The 17608-nt window shown below is 39.6% G+C and overlaps 1 protein-coding gene across 2 annotated transcripts in view; it reads left to right on the forward strand.

Annotated features, from left to right (window-relative positions):
- The first annotated feature begins 6599 nt into the window (after positions 1–6599).
- Positions 6600–17608, forward strand: part of PGR (progesterone receptor) — a 99970-nt gene continuing 88961 nt past the window's right edge. The window contains exons 1-2 of one of the 2 annotated variants that reach the window (XM_029209697.1): positions 6600–9261; positions 10502–10653. In XM_029209697.1, the coding sequence (XP_029065530.1) occupies positions 7610–9261; positions 10502–10653 (1804 nt within the window). In that variant the 5' untranslated portion in view covers positions 6600–7609. The remainder of the gene's footprint in view (positions 9262–10501; positions 10654–17608) is intronic. The other variant, XM_029209698.1, reaches the window with a different exon arrangement.

Genomic DNA, 17608 nt, shown 5'->3' on the forward strand with positions numbered 1-17608 from the left:
ATCTGACCAAAAATCTGAAAGATCTCTACGGTAAAAGCTTCAAAACATTGCTGAGAGAAATTAGGCCTAAAGAAATGGAGATATATACCATCTTCATGGGAAGATGGAAGATTTAATGTTGATGAGACAGCAATTCCTCTCTAAAACGATCTATTTCAATTCAATCCCAATCAATATTGCAGCAGACTTGTTTGTAGAAATTAATTCTAAAATTTATATGAAAATGCAAAGGGCCTAGAATAAGCAAAATAATTTTGAAAATGAAGAATAAAGTTAGTACTTGAAGTACTAACACTTCAAGTATCCAAGACCTATCACACAGTGACAGCAATCAAGACAGTGTGTTATTGACATAAAGACTCTCAGACAGAACAACAAAACAAAATTGAGAATCTGGAGAGACCCCCAAATATATGAATAACTGATTTACTACAAGGGTGTAAAGGCAATTAAGTAGGGAAAGAATACTGTTTTAAGCAAATGATGCTGGAACAACTGAATATTCATATGCAAAAAAAAAGAATAGAACTTTGATCTATACCTCACACCACATTAAAAAAGTAACTTAAAATGATTCACAGATGTAAATGTAAAACTAAAAACTATAAAAACAGGAGAAAACACAGGAGTAAACTTTTGTGACCTTGAGTTTGGCAAAGAATTTTAATTACGACACTGACGCCAAAAGCAAAATTCACAAAAGTATAAATGGACAAATTAGACTTTATCAATATTAAAAACATCTGCTCTTTAAAGGATACGCTTAAGAGAACTTAAAGATAAGGCACAGGTTAGGAGAAAATATTTTCAAATCACATATATAACAGGGGACTTGCATCAGAATTCATAAAGAACTCTCAAAATTCAATAATAAGAAAATAACTCAACTTTTAAAAAGCAAACAAAATATTTTAAATGACATACCAAATGGCAAATAAGCACATTAAAAGATGATAAACATCATTAGTCATTAGAGAAATGCAATTAAAATCACAATGAGATACCACTACGTTATCTACTAGAATTGTTAAAACTACTGACCATACCAATTGTTGTCTGGGATATGGAAGAATTAGAACTGTAATATACTGCTGGTGGGAATGTAAAATGGTACAACTACTTTGGAAATTGTCTGGTAGTTAAATGTACACCTACTAATTTATCCAGCCATTTCATTTCTGGGTATTTATTCATGAGAAAGAAAAACATATGTCCATACAAAGACTTATACACACATTTTTGTAGTAGCTTTACTTGTGATATTAAAAAACTGGGAAAAATTCAAATGTTTATCAACAGATAAACGAACTATGGTATATCCATACAATAGATTACTACTCAGCAATAAAAAAAGAGCTAATGAGACATACTACAATATAGATCTTAAAATAATTATGCTGAGTGAAAGAAGCTAGATGAAAAAAGCATACACTACACTGTACAAAATTCTAAGAAATAAAAGTAAATGTAGAACACATTTAGCACTCAGATATTCATTTCTAATATCATTTTCCAATACATGGCTGATTCTAGGACTGGGGCAGTAAATAGACAAGATGAGTCTAGGGCATCTTGTAATGCCAGAAATTAAGAAAATGCTCAAACACACACATGAACACACACATACACACAAGTTCCCAATGCTCAAGGCTGGAACAATTTGAGCAAAAAAATAAAATAGATTATAACTCAAAGTATAAAATAAATATCCATGAGTCCATACTGATATAAATAAAAGACTGAATAAGTTAGTAAATGGGGGAGAAGAAGTAAATCTCCCATGCAGAAGAATTCCAAATTAATTATGTAGATACTCTACCCTAAAGGAGGGAACCAGTAACTCCTTACACGCCCACACTCTCTTAAGTGTGGGCTGTTCATAGTAACTTCCTTCCAAAGAGCACAATATGGTAAGAGGGGAAAAAGAGTACCTATGCAGAGGAGAAAACTGACAAATACTACTTCATCCAGGTGATCAAGGTCAACGTCAACAGTGATGATAAGTCATGTTGACAGTGTATACCTTTGATATGTTGTGATGAATATGGCACTTTACCACTGTAATTTGCCTCCCCCAAATCCATAACCCCAGTCTAATCATGAGGTAAACATGAAATTCCAATAGAGGGGCATCCCACAATATGCCTCAGGACTGCAAAGTCATCAAAAACAAGGAAAGTCTGAGAAACTGTCATAGCCAAGAGGAGCCTAAGGAGACATAACAACAATGTAATATGGTATCCTGGATGAGATTGTGGAAAGGAAAAAGAACATTAGGTAAAAGCTAAGGAGATCTGAATAAATTACGTATATTAGTTATTAATAATGTATCAATATTGGTTCATTAATTGTAACAAATATACCATATTAACATAAGATGGTAATAAGAAAAACTATGCAGAGGATATAGGGGAACTCTGTACTATCTGCTTAGTTTCTCTGTAAATCTAAAACTATTCTAAAAAGTAAAGTCTATTAATTAAAAAATTAAAGCACAGTCCTAAAAATCTATGTGTATATAATTTAATACATTTAATAAATCAGATATAAAGTTAAAAAAAAAACTAATGTATAGTGACCAAAAGTAGATTAGTGGTTGCCCAGCAATCCATAAGGAATGACAGGGATAGGAGAGGATAGAAAAAGGAAGGGATTAAAAAGTGACATGAGGAAACTTCTAGAGGAAAAGGGTATACTTATCTTTTTTTGTGGTGATGGCTTCACAGGTATATACTTATGTCAAAACTTAACAAAGTGTACATTTTAAATATAAGCAGCTTACTGTATGACAATTATAATTTAATAAGCCTTTTTCTAGTATAAACAAAAAAAAAAAAACCTTCCAAATTTGAACTATCTTCTTAAAAAATAGTCTGTAGAAACATTTGGAGTTAGCCCTATCACACCTGAATTTAACCAGTGAGTTCTTTTTCTTCGAGTTTTATTGAGATATAATTGATATACAGCACTGTATTAAGTTTAAGGTGTACAGCATAATGCTTTGATTTACATACTTCATGAAATGATTAGCACAATAAGTTTAATGAACATCCACATCTTATATAGATAAAACATTAAAGAAATAGAAAAAAATATTTTTCCTTGTAATGAGAACTCAGGATTTATTCACTTAACAACTTTCATACATAAGCAGTGTTAATTATATTTATCATGTTGTACATTATTTAGCACTTATTTATCTTATAACTGGGAATTTGTACCTTTTGACTGCTTTCATCCAATTCCACATCCCCTGCCTCTGGTACCCACAAATCTGATCTCTTTTTATATGAGTTTGTTTGTTTGTTGGTTTATTTTTGAAGTGTAATTGACCTACAACACTATGTTAGTTCTTATTACACAACATAGTGATTCAATGTTTCTATACATTTCGAAATGATCACCATGATAAGTCTAGTTACAATACGTCACCATACAAAAATATTACATAGTTACTATATTCCCCACACTGTGCATATCATATCCCTGACTCATTTATTTTGCAACTGGAAGTGTGTACCACTTAATCTCCCTCACCTATTTCTTTCATACCCTGTCACCATCATCCCCTTCCCTCTGGCAACCACCTGTTTTTTCTCTGTCTATAACTGTTTCTGTTTTATTATGTTTGTTCATTTGTTTTCTTCTTTTAGATTCTACATATAAGTGAAATCATACAGTATTTGTCTTTCTCTGTCTGACTTATTTCACTTAACATAATGCCCTCATGGTTCATTCATGTTGTTGCAAATGGAAAGATTCTGTTCTATGGCTGAGTAATATTTTATTATTTATATATACATATATATATATCATACCTTCATCTTTACCCATTCAGCTATTAATGGGCACTTAGGTTGCTTCCATATCTTAGCTATTGTAAGTAATGTTGAAATGAACATAGGGGTACATATATCTTTTCTAATTAGTGTCTGTGTTTTCTTCAGATAAATATCCAATAGTGAAATTACTGGATCATATGGTAATTCTATTTTTAACCAGTATATTTAACTAGTGACTTTGTTTCACTCAAAGATTCATATTTTTAGGAATTCTTGTGCCAACAATGCTAATCGCCCAGCATCAAGTTTCATGGCATAATGGTGATTTAGGATATGCTGAGTATCTTTATTATTGTTTCCTTACTTCAAGACTTTCAGTCTTATGGAAATATCCTAGTCAGACTTGTCTGGTTTGAGGGAATTTTTATAGTCAATCAAAATTAAGCCAAATAGGACTTCCCTGGTGGCGCAGTGGTTGAGAGTCCGCCTGCCGATGCAGGGGACACGGGTTCGTGCCCCAGTCCAGGAAGATCCCACATGCCGCAGAGCGGCTAGGCCCGTGAGCCATGGCCGCTGAGCCTGCACGTCCGGAGCCTGTGCTCCACGACGGGAGAGGCCACAACAGTGAGAGGCCCGCGTACCGCAAAAAAAAAAAAAAAAAAAAAAAAATTAAGCCCAAGACAGTGTGTCATTTAAAATGAGACTTAGTGCCAATTTTATGGCTGCAGCAACCTGGAACCCACATTCTGAGCCATTCGCTATTTAAAAATCACACTCCTAAGAAGTCTGGTATTTGAGGCATTTGATTGCCTGGGATCAAATATGGCTATGCTACTTATTAACTTAATAATAATGGGAAACTCTGAGCCTCAGTGTTCTCAACTATGAAATGCAGATAACAGTACTTACTTCATGGGAAGTAAAAAGTCATAGAAGATTACCTGGCAGTGCTATCCAGATTCTACAAAATCTACAGATTCTATGGCACTAATCATCAGGGAAGTGTAAATCAAAACCAAAGTGAAATACTACTCCACTCACACACACTGTGAGGGCTATAATAAAAAGACAATAACAGGTATTTCTGAGGATGTGGAGAAATTGGAACCTTCCTACACTGCAGGTGTAAATGTAATATGTCCAGTCACTTTGGAAAACAGTCTGCAGTTCCTCAAAAGGTTAAACCTAGAGTTACCATATGACCCAGCAGTTCCAATCCTAGGTATATATGCCAGAGAAATGAAAGTATATGTTCACATGAAAACTTGTACATGAATGTTAATAGCAACATTATTCATAATAGCCTACAAGTAGAAACAGCCCTAATGTCCAACAACTGCTAAATGGATAATCAAACATAGTATATCCATACAATATTATTTAGCAATAAAAAGGAGTGAAGTACTGATACATGCTACCATGTGGCTGCACCTTGAAAACATTATGCTAAGGGAAAGAAGCCAGCAAAAAAGAACACATATGGTATGATTTTATTTATATGAAATGTCCAGAATAGGCAAATACAGAGAGAAGGAAAGTAGACTCAGAGGCTGTTGAAAGGTTTTAAGGGAAAATGAGGAGTGACTATTAATGGGTGTGGGGTTTCTTTTGGGGGTAATGTAAATGTTCTAAAATTAATAGTGGTGATAGTTATACAACTGTGCATATGTTAAAAACCATTGAATTGTAACTTTAAAACAGGTGAACTCTATGGTATATGAGTTATATCCAGTAAAGCATGTTAAGTGGTTTAAAATAGATTGGAAAAGGGAAAGCCCCAAAGCAACAATAACAGTATTAATAATAATAAATTTGTTCATCTCTCTAGCCTTATCCTCTTCCATTCCCACATTTACTCTATGCTCTATCCATAATGGCCTCCTTGCAGTCCCCATATTATGTCTTCCTATTTGATGTCCTGTGAACATACTATATCTGCTTCCTGGAGTTCTCTTCACCCCTCCTCTACCCGCCTAACTCCTTTATATTTAAAATTAGTCGGTCAGAGTAAGCTAATGGTTGGAAAAATGGATTCCAAAATCCAATGGCCTAACATGATAAAATTTATTTCTCACTCACGTAGACCCTCCCCAGGTGATTCAGGGATCCAGGATCCTTACCTCTAGTAGCTCTGCCCTTCCTGGAGTCTTGGAGTCTTCCAGTGTATTCTCTAAACCTGGCTGAGAGAATCTGTGGGGCATCAGCACAGACAGAACTTCGAGGAATTTTCCAAATGATTAATTCACTTTTGAACATGGTATATTTAAGATGATGTCAGGATACCCAACGGTCTTGGGTTCAGCACAGAGATAGTTAGTTTATAACTCTGCATCTCAAATATATTGCACTATTCCCCCTGTCTCTACCATATCTTCAGGAGGCAAGAGGTGATCTGCTTAAAAAACTCAAAGATTATTTTAAAGAATAAGAATGCCGAGGGGAGAAAAATACAATTTAACATCTCTATTGAGGAATTTACGATGTAGCACAGGATATAAGCTGGAGCTAAAGAAAACTTTCCTTAAAGTGCTATTTGTTAAAAGTTGGAATGCATTCCTTAGGACAAATCAAAGTGTGACACACAACATCCAAACTTCCTGTACATGTAGGTAAGTGTTATCAACTATCTCCCACTCCCAAATTTCTCTGCCACATTGAGGGCTGTTCACGAGGAGCAGGACACGTTGGTTGTAGCAATTTGAAAATACTCACTTTTATGGAAGTCATAAGACAGAAAATCTCTTTCATGTTATTTAGGATCATCCTTGATACGTTTATTCTAAAAAATAATACACATAGCCAAATATTTTCCTCTATGTAAAATCTTTACAAAACTGAAATCCTGAGAATTCAGCTTCTGATAGAATCCATTCGCTTTCCCAGTTAGATTGGGCATAATTCTTAATTGGTCGTACAAAATCTAATATGCTTACGAAGTTCCATCCCACAGTACCTGTTATTCAGACTAGCGGCTGGAAATACCAACTCCACAATTTCAGATCTGGTCCATAATTGGGGCAGGGAGGGACTTTGGGCGGGGCCTCCAGAGAGGGAGGAGGCGTTGTTAGAAAGCGGTGGGGCTAGTCTACTGGCTGTCACTACTCCAGTTAAGCCTAGTAATATTTGAGTGAGCGAGGGTCTGGTGTGTGTGCAGCATTCTCAGTGAGAACTAGTTTCCCTTGGCATTTGAGTGGAATCTGCAACTATAGGCGTTTCGTCCCCCCGACTGCCGAGAAATGTGAGAGCTGCAGAGATGGTTGTCGCCAGCTATAGGGAGCCGGCAGAAACAAGGCTGCTCCTGAGGACGGGCTCTGCCGAGAGGCCAAAGTAGCCCCAGGGTTTTAGTGAGAAGGGAAGTGGAATGCAGTCGGGGATTGGGAGCAACACGGCACTGAAGCGGGAGAAACAGTGTAGAGAGAGAGCCGCTTTGCATCGCTTTCGAAGCCGCCGCCACTCGAGTGCCGACTTGTGAGTACTCTGCGTCTCTGTCCGCAGACTGAAGTCGGGGAACTCTCTTGGACAACTCTCCCAGTTAGGAAGCGAGATCCCTACAACTGCCTTCGCCTGCTCTCCCCACCTGCCTCAAGGACGGAGCAACTGCCACCCCTCCCCTGCCTATCGGACCGAGGGCAAGGGCAGTAGCTGATCGGTGCCGCCCCCTTCCGACCCAGGAGGTGGAGATTTCACCCCCCTCTCCACCGTCCGGTCCAGCCAAATTCAACACCTATTTCCTCCCCCCGCTGCTCTTGTATTCCTGACATCCCCTCGTCCTTCCCCTATCCCCCTCCCCAGAGACAGGGGAGGAGAAAAGGGGAGTCCGGGTCGTCATGACTGAGCGGAAGGCAAAGGATCCCCGGGCTCCCCACGTGGCGGGCAGAGCGCCCTCCCCAACCCAGGTCGGATCCCCTCTGCTGGGACGCCGGGACACAGGCCCCTTTCAGGCGAGCGAGACCTCGGACGCGTCGCCTACAGCCTCGGTCATACCCCTCTCCCTGGACGGGCTGCTCTTCCCTCGGCCCTGCCAGGGTCAGGACCCAGACGGGAAGACTCAGGACCAGCAGTCGCTGTCAGACGTGGAGGGGGCGTATTCCAGAGTTGAAGCCACAGAGGGTGCTGGAGGTGGCACCTCTAGACCCCCAGAAAAGGACAGCGGACTGCTGGACAGTGTCTTGGACACGCTACTGGCGCCCTCGGGTCCTGGGCAGAGCCACGCCAGCCCGCCCGTCTGCGAGGCCACCAGCCCTTGGTGCCTCTTTAGCCCCGAGCTTCCCCAAGACGCCCGGGCTGCCCCTGTCACCCAGGGGGTATTGCCCCCACTCATGAGCCGACCAGAAGGCAAGGCTGGTGACAGCTCCGGGACGGCAGCTGCCCAGAAAGTGCTGCCCAGGGGCCTGGCACCGTCCCGGCAGCTGCTGCCCCCGACGGCCGGGAGCCATCACTGGCCCGGGGCCGCAGTGAAGCCCTCTCCGCAGCCCCCTGTGGTGGAGGTGGAGGAGGAGGATGGCTCCGAGTCCGAGGGCTCCGTGGGTCCACCTCTGAAGGGCAAACCCCGGCCTGCGGGAGGCCCAGCGGCCGGAGGAGGAGCCGCGACCGCTGCTCCAGGGTCGGCCGCAGGAGGCGTCGCCCTGGTCCCCAAGGAAGATTCCCGCTTCACGGCGCCCAGGGTCGCCCTGGCGGAGCACGACGCGCTAGCGGCGCCCGGGCGCTCCCCGCTGGCCACTACGGTGATGGATTTTATCCACGTGCCCATCCTGCCGCTCAACTCAGCCTTCCTGGCCGCCCGCACCCGGCAGCTACTAGAGGGGGATAACTATGACGGCGGGTCCGCGGCAGTCAGCGCCTTTGCCCCGCCGCGGGGCCCGCCCTCGGCCTCGTCCGCCCAGGTCGCGGCCGGCGACTTCCCCGACTGCGCGTACCAGCCCGACGCCGAGCCCAAGGACGACGCATTCCCGCTCTATGGAGACTTCCAGCCGCCCGCCCTGAAGATCAAGGAGGAGGAGGAAGGCGCCGAGGCCGCCGCGCGCTCCCCGCGGCCGTACCTGGTGGCGGGTGCCAACCCCGCCGTCTTCCCGGATTTCCCGCTGGCGCCACCCGCGCTGCCTACGCGAGCGCCGTCGTCAAGACCCGGGGAAGGGGCGGCCGCCGCCGCACCTGTCGGTGCGTCTGTCTCGTCCGCGTCCTCGTCGGGCTCGACCCTGGAGTGCATCCTGTACAAGGCGGAGGGCGCGCCGCCCCAGCAGGGCCCGTTCGCCCCGCCACCCTGCAAGGGGCCGGGCGCGGGCGCCTGCCTGCTGCCGCGGGACGGCCTGCCGTCCACCTCGGCCTCGGCCGCCGCCGCCGCCGCCGCCGCCGCCGCCGGGGCGGCCCCAGCGCTCTACCCGCCGCTCGGCCTCAACGGGCTTCCGCAGCTCGGCTACCAGGCCGCGGTGCTCAAGGAGGGCCTGCCGCAGGTCTACCAGCCCTATCTCAACTACCTGAGGTGAGGGCCCGGGGCGGGGCGCGCCCGGCGCGTCGCGAGAGTAGCGGTGCGGCCGCTGGCCGCCGCCAGCTCCCGGCCCTCAGCGCCTGGCTCCGGCTCCGGCTCCCCCGAGTGGCCGCGAGGGGTGGGTGGCCGGGGCGGGGCACAGCACAGGTTGGCTTCCTTTAACTTACCTCTTCTCCTCATTTTTTGGGGGGACACCAAGGGGGCGCAGAATATGCTGTTTCTGGAGCGTACCTCCCCGAAAATATGTTTCTACACTTTTCAGATCTGCGCAATCCCAAGACGAGACCAGCCGTGATTTCTAAAAGTGCAGCGTCACTCTAGGTCCGCTGTAGCCCCGCGGAGCGGAAGGGGTGCGGCGAGTCGGGGGCCTTATAAAATGCTTTTCTTCGTAGAAGGACAATTACTGGGAATGTCTGTCTTGGAGAGGAGACATTAACGCCCCGTTCTCCCGGGAGGGGTGGCACTGGATGTTGGGTAGCGGGCCAGAACCCAAAGCAGAACCGTCTCAGGGGTCTGGACACTCAACCGCTTCATTTTCATACGAATCTCAAGATTTAAATTAATTTATGTGTAATATGTTTACATTACGGATTGAAACATCAATCACTGCAGTACCTTGTATTCTAATATTGTGTCGAGTTCGCTGCAACTTTTTTTCACACAGATTTTAAAAAACATTTTAATTTACCTACGGGAGTAATGGAATTTTAAAGAAAAAAGAAAAAAATGCTCTCGGTTTGGAATCTTGTGTTGTGAATAGTCAAAACAGTGGCAGTATACTGAACAATACTTTAAAATGACAAACACATATTCTTGTTTAATTACAGAGTTGAGTTTTAAAAACTCAGTAGCATCACTAAGTATGATTGTACTCTTAAAGCAAAACCACGTTTATCATTACCCAGCGTACAAGGTCATAACATTTGATTTGTCAGAGACTGAATTGATTCTCTATAAGGAGTTTTGTAGAAAGATTTTTTTCTGGATATAAAATTATATATTAATTATTTATTATTCTTTCGTGTTGGTGCTCCTGATGAAAGGCTAATAACTTTGCCAGTCTGATGAATCCAGTAACAGGTAGTACATCAAGTTTAGTTTGCATGTCTTTCAAGTGTATTCGATTCTATTTTCTAAAAACCCTTTCACTCTGTCAATTCTGGGTTAAGAAAACTTTAGTATTAGATAGTGGTGCACCTAAAAATAAATGGAGTACTTTGTTTTGCATTTCAAGGCCGGATTCAGAAGCCAGCCAGAGCCCACAGTACAGCTTCGAGTCATTACCTCAGAAGATTTGTTTAATCTGTGGGGATGAAGCATCAGGCTGTCATTATGGTGTCCTTACCTGTGGGAGCTGTAAGGTCTTCTTTAAAAGGGCAATGGAAGGTAGGCTCCTTTCCCCGATCCTTTCTTGTTGGTTTAATTGTAAATGGAGACCATCTAATATTTTATAGATTTTAATCAGCCCTTGCTTCCTCTAAGAAATGATGATATATTCGTATAACTTATATGACGATGTTTTAACAATATATTTTTATTTATAATACTCCGTATTGAATGGGGTTGGATATTATAATTGCATACTATTTGAATAACGCTTTTAATATTAGACACAAGTCACACTAATCTTGGGAACAATGCGAACATTGTTCATTAACTATTTAACTTTAAAGAAACGGATTTGTTCTGATTGTATTTTTACATTTCTATCATATATATTTTATATAATATATACCAAATTAAAATTTTCTTTCAAAAGAAAAATGGTAAAAGTTGTCAAAATTCTATATGTACATATATATGATGCAGTTACAAATTTTCTACATGGTTTTGTCTTTTTCCTACATGCATGTTTATTTAATAATTATATAATGGTAATTCTAAACAAAGTTTAAAAGTTCCCTTTTTGTTTAGTATATTTTTGTAAGTGTATAGGAAATAGGTGTAAACAGTTTAAAGCAAAAGAAAAATTTAGACATCACAGTTATATAATTTCTGAAGAAGTATTTTGCTTTAAGTAAGGCTTTCATGTTTTTAAAATCATCTAAATTACATATTTACCTAATGATTTTGGATTGACTTGCATAGTGTATTTCAGACTTGAACTTTCATAGAATATATGTTTTAATTTCTCTTTCTATCGACACTAAACTCTAAGCAGCCAAACACATTTATATCTGAAGACAGAAATACATTTAAACATCATTTCACATTTGAATTCTAGCAATAAGTGTATTTCATAACAAGCTGACGTGAGTTTAGGGTTCTCTCTGGAGTTCTGATATCACACCTACACAAGGAACCAAAGATCTGAATGTCTGCTTTTTTGTTTCCTGTTTGTGAGTTCTCTAATTTCAAGAGCCCTCTACTTATGAGCAGGAAAGTAGGGAGTGGGAATTTTTACCTTAAGGGAGAGTTCAAAGGAGTTGACATGCATATTTAATACACATTTACACCAAAAGAATATTAACCCAAAAGACATTTAACAAAAAAATTCACTATCCCTGTAGATAGCTAACATATAATTCTTTACAACTGCTATGCCCTTTTGATGAAAATGATTCCCAACTATTTATTAGTGGTATGTGTACCTCTCCTACTGAAATTAATTCTTCATAAAAAATAATCACTTTGTGTATTTCTAGAACGTGATTGTTTTCCCCAAAGGGTGAATGTATTTAACTGATGTTGAACATATGTATTCAGCTTCAGGGGGTTTTAATTGCATTTTAAATTAGTTGAGGTACTGTGACAAGAGGTTATGTGAGAAAACGGGACAACTGACAGTAGCCTTAACTTTCCAACTGACATCATTTAGTCATAGTTACAGTTTGAAGTCCTTTGTGTGGAAGAGTCAATTCTCCAGTGCGTAATTGGAATTACTGTTCCCATCTGACTTTGGTTCTGGTTTCTTGAACATTCCCCCCCTGCATTAATATGATTTTCTTTATGCTTACAGTCTCCTTAGTCTAATTCTTAAGTGAATGACTCCCTTGGAGTCCTCTAAAAGCCAGTTTATTCTAGCCCAGCTCCCTCATTTTACAGATACACAAGTCCCAAAGGCATAATGAGTTTCTAAAGAGCATACAGCTAGTCGGTATCTGATTGTTAGTCAACACAGGTTAGATTTTCTTGAATTGCAATGCTTATAAATCAGAGATGGTATGCAAAAGTAGATATATGACAAATGCTACTTCATTCTTGAAAGTTACTTCAAAAGTGCATGTAGCACCAAGAATACTCTAATTAAAATACAAATGCTTTCACATCATTATTATCAGAATAGCATCCTAAACATAAAGGAAGTCTTCCCAGATTTACTCTTAGAAAGCATTTGTTGGACCACTACTGTTGGCGTGGTTCTGTTTTAGTTTTGAGTAATAGAAACAAAGTACCTTTATTCAGCAATATTTACAAAGAGGAGCTCAAGATAGATGTTGATAAATCATTCATTTGGCTATTAAAGGATAAGTAAGATTATTGATCTCTGGACATTGAGGAGAGTTTGTAAGTGTATATGTTCAAGGAAGAGTGAAGAGATTAAGATTAGACTGACTAAGACTCGAAGATTCATATTAGAAAATTATTAGAGTTAAAGAATAGGAAGTTTGATTGCCAGTGCTTGCTTGAATCAGTGATTTAAGCCAAGAAAATAGAATGTTCTGGGAGTTTTCAAGAGTGAGAAAGATGAGGAGAAGAATTTTTGTAATTGGAGAAAAATACCAGGCTTGAAATCTTAAAGTAGGGCTGTGTGATAAGCTGCTTCAAGGTAGAACTATGTGTGGATGCCAATATGTCCAGAAATTGAAAGTCAGTAGTCAAAAATATGGATATTAATGTTACCAAGGATAATGATAATACTGGCATTCGGGAGTGCTTTCTATGTGCCAGTGACTAAGTGTTTTATGGGTCTTAACTCATTTAAGCCTTATAATGTAGGCATTATTATTACTTTCAATTTACAAATGAGGAAACTGAGGTTCAGAGATGTTAAATTGCCTTAATCACAGTTAAGAAGTGGTGGAGTAGGATTCAAATCCAAGGGGTGTGACTCCAGAATCTGTGCCCTCTACCACTATACTTCCTTTCTCATAATAGGAAATTCAGTTTAAATTCCAAAAAGAAACAATACAGGGTTGGAAGAAAAAATGTGAGCCAAGTGATAAAACATCTAGGAAGGTAAAAATGAATCCTAATGGAGAATTCAAGATCAAGGGTGATTAGAAGTGTGTGACGTAAGTGGATGGGTGATACTAACTCCACATTTAAGGCAGCAATGAGAAGACACAGTTAGGGGCCAAGAGGCAGTTTCCCCACCTCTCCTCCAAGTTAGAAGTGGGAGACAATAACGCCTATGAAGAAGTCTCCCAGGAAAACTGGATTTCCCTTGATATGAGACAGAAAAGAGAAGAGGCAGAGAAAAAAGTTACCACTGAGGAAGTAGGGGTATGGGGTGGGGAGAAATGACCTCTCTTAAGCTGAGAAAAAAAAAAAAAATGAATTAGCCAAAAAGTAATTGGTTGAATAGCCCATTGCATTCCTTAACTAATACTAGGACTGAACCAGGAAGTGGTCAGAAATGCCTTAATACCTTTCAAGGAGAAGTCATAATGACCTGCCAGTCCTATAAATGCAGGCTACTGGCCTTGTATTAAGAAGGAAAAGATCATTTCTCATGATGGAATATGGTTGGGAAATATTGTAATACAGTTGAAACATACTATTTAGAAGATACTAGGCTAAGTAGGTATTGATGGATTTTTAATTATATTACATTGTTAGCCTCATTTTTTCTATCTTTATTGAGGTATAACTGACAAAATTGTAAGATATTTAAAGTGTACAATGTGATGATTTGGTGTATATGTGCCTGGTAAAAGAATTTCCCCCCCCATCAAGTTAATTAACGTATCTATCACCTCACTTATTTGACTTTCTTTTTGGCAAGAACGTTTAAGTTCTACTCGCCTAGCAAATTTCAATTATACAGTACTGTACAATGTTATCTATTATAGTCACGATACTATACATTAGATCCTCAGACCTTATTCACCTTATACCTGAAAGTTTGTATCCTTTTACCAACCTCTCCCTATTTCCCCATCCTCCAGCCCCTGGTAACCACTTCTCTACTCTCTGTTTCTATGAATTCAACTTATTTTTTTGATTCCACATGTAACTGATACCATGTGGAATTTGTCTTTCTCTGTCAGGCTTATTTCACTTAGCATAATTTACTCTAAGTTCACCTAATTTTTTGTTCATGTATTAATTAACCAAATATTTATTGAGCACCTGCTGTATGCCAGACACTACGCTAGATGCTAGTTGAAAAGCAGTAAAACAGGACAGACCTAACTGGCTGCAGCACTAGTGGAGTTTTTAGTGTAGTGGAGGGAAGGGACATTGTATCAATTAGCATGCAGGTATCAAGTTATAGATGTGCTAAATGAATGGGTTATGCCTGGAAAGCTAGAGAATTGACCCTTCTGACAGAAGCTGGGGATGGTGGGAAAAGTCTCTTGGAATTAGAAAGACACCATCATAAGTAGACCACAGAAGAAACTGAACAGAAATGAAGTATTTTTAAGAAAAACATATTTCTTTCTGAAGTTGAGTAGAGTTGGTGTCATAGTCTAAAAATGAAAACTGACTTGGTAGCATCGTTCTCCCTGGTATGACTTCCAAAACAGAAACAATGAACATTCAAATTTTTAAAGGTTTTACTATTTTTTAGAGCAATTTTAGGTTTACAGCAAAATTGAGAGGAAGGTACAGAGATTTGCCATGTACCTCCTGCCATGATACATACATAGCTTCCCCTGTTATCACAGTCCTCCACCAGAGTGGTACAACTGATGAATCTACATCGACACGTCATAATCACCAAAAGTCCATAGTTTACAATAGGGTTCATTCTTGGATTTGTAACATTAATTGGGTTTGGACAAATGTATAATGACATGTATCCATGGTTAGAGTATCATACAGAGTATTTTTGCTGCCCTTCCAAGTCCTCTGTGCTCTGCCTATTTGTCCCTTCCTCCTCCCCAACTCCTGTCAACCACTAATATTTATATTGTCACCATAGTATTTTGCCTTTTCCAGAATGTCATATAGTTGGAATCATACAGTAGGAAGCCTTTTCAAATTAGGTTTTTCCCTTAGCAATATGCATTTAACCTTCTTCCATTTGAAAAGCTCATTTCTTTTTAGTGCTGTATAACATTCCATTGTCTGGATATTCCACAATTTATTTATCCATTCACCTACTAAAGGACATCTTGGTTGCTTCCAGGTTTTGGCAATTACGAATAAAGCTGCTATAAAGATCTGTCTGCAGTTATTTGTGTGCACATCAATTTTCAACTCCTTAGGGCAAATAGCAAGGAGTGCAATTGCTTGGTAAGAGTATGTTTAGTTTTGTAAGAAACCACCAAATTGTCTTCCAACGTGGCTGTACCATTTTACAGTCCCACTCTCAATAAATGAGAGTTCCTCTTGTTTCACATCCTTGCCAGCATTTGTGTTTCTTAGTGCTTTAGATTTTGGCCATTCTAATAGGTGTGTAGTGGTAGCTCATTATTGTTTTGACTTAAATTTCCCTGATGACATATTATGTGAAGTATGTTTTCATATGCTTATTTGACATCTGTATATCTTCTTTGGTGAAGTGTTTGTTAAGGTCTTTGGCCTATTTTTTGTTTTCTTTCTGTTGAGTTTTAAGAGGGTTTTTTGTTTTTTGTTTTTTTTGTATATTTTGGATAACAGGCTTTATCAGATATGTATTTTGCAAATATTTTGTCCCACTCTGTCTCTTTATTCTCTTGGCAGTGTCTTTCACATAGCAGAAAATTTTACTTTTAATGAAATCTGGTTTTTCACTTCTTTCTTTCCTGGATTATGACTTTGGTATTATATCTAAAAATTTATCACCAAACTCAAGGTCATCTGAATTTGCTCCTATGTTATCTTTCTTTTAGGAGTTTTATTGTTTTGCATTTTACATTTAGTTCTGTGATACATTTTGAGTGGATATTTGTAAAGGGTATAATGTCTGTGTCTAGATTCACTTTTTTGCATAGAGGTGTCTAGTTATTCTAACACTGCTTGTTGAAGAAACTGTCCTTTCTCCATTGTATTGCCTTTACTCCTTTGTTAAAGATAAGTTGACTATATTTATGTGGTTCTATTTTTAGGCTTTCTATTCTGTTCCATCCATCTATTAGTCTGTTCTTTCACCTATACCACAATGTCTTGATTATTGTAGCTTTATCATAAATCTTAAAGTCAGGTAGTGTCAGTCCTCCAACTTCAGTATTGTGTTTCCTATCTTGGGTCTTTTGCCTCTCCATATAAACTTTAGAATCTTTTGTTAATATCCATAAAATGGCCTTCTGGGATTTTGATTGGGCTTATATCTGTAGATCGTTTTGGGAAGAACTGACATCTTGACAATATTGAATCTTCCTATCCATGAACATGGAATATCTCCCCATTTATTTAGTTCTTTTAGCCCATTTATTAGAGTTTTACGGTTTTCCCCATATAAACCTTATACATATTTTGTTACATTTATACCTAAGTACTTCATTTTTGGGGGTGCTAATGTAAATGTATTGTGTTTTTAATTTAAAATTTCACTTATTCATTTCTGGTACATAGGAAAGCAACTGACTTTTGTATATTAGTCTTGTATCCTGTGACCTTGCTATAATTGCTTATTTCTTCCAGGAGTTGTTCTGTCAATTCTTTTTGGATTTTCTACATAGAAGAACATACCATCTGCAAACAAAGACAGTTTTATCTCTTTCTTCCCAATGAGTATATCTCTTATATTCTTTTCTTGTCTTATTGCATTTGTAGTACTCCCACTACAGTGTTGAAAATGAGTGATGAGAGGAGATATCTTTGGCTTGGTCCTAATCTAATGGAAAGTCTTCTAGCTTCTCACCATTAAGTGTGACATTAGCTGTAGGTTTTTTGTAGATATTTTTTATCAAGTTGAGAAAGTTCCTCTCTATTTCTAGTTCACTAATAGATTTTTCATGAGCGATTGTTGGCTTTTGTCAAATGCTTTTTCTACATCTGTTGATATGATCAAGTGATTTTTCTTTTTTAGCTTGTTAATGTGATGGAACACATTAATTTTCAAATGTTGAACCAGTCTTGCATACTTGGGTTGAATCCCATTTGGTCATGATGTACAATTCATTTTTATACTTTTATTGGATTTAATTTGCTAAGATTTTTTTGAGGTTTTCTGCGTCTTTATTCGTGAGAGATATTAGTCTATAGTTTTCTTTTCTTGTAATGTCTTTGTCTAGTTTTGTATTAGTAT

This window comes from Monodon monoceros, unplaced genomic scaffold (assembly GCF_005190385.1).
Source record: "Monodon monoceros isolate NGI ecotype Baffin Bay Population unplaced genomic scaffold, NGI_Narwhal_1 Super_Scaffold_7, whole genome shotgun sequence".
In the NCBI taxonomy this organism is placed as follows: Eukaryota; Metazoa; Chordata; class Mammalia; order Artiodactyla; family Monodontidae; genus Monodon; species Monodon monoceros.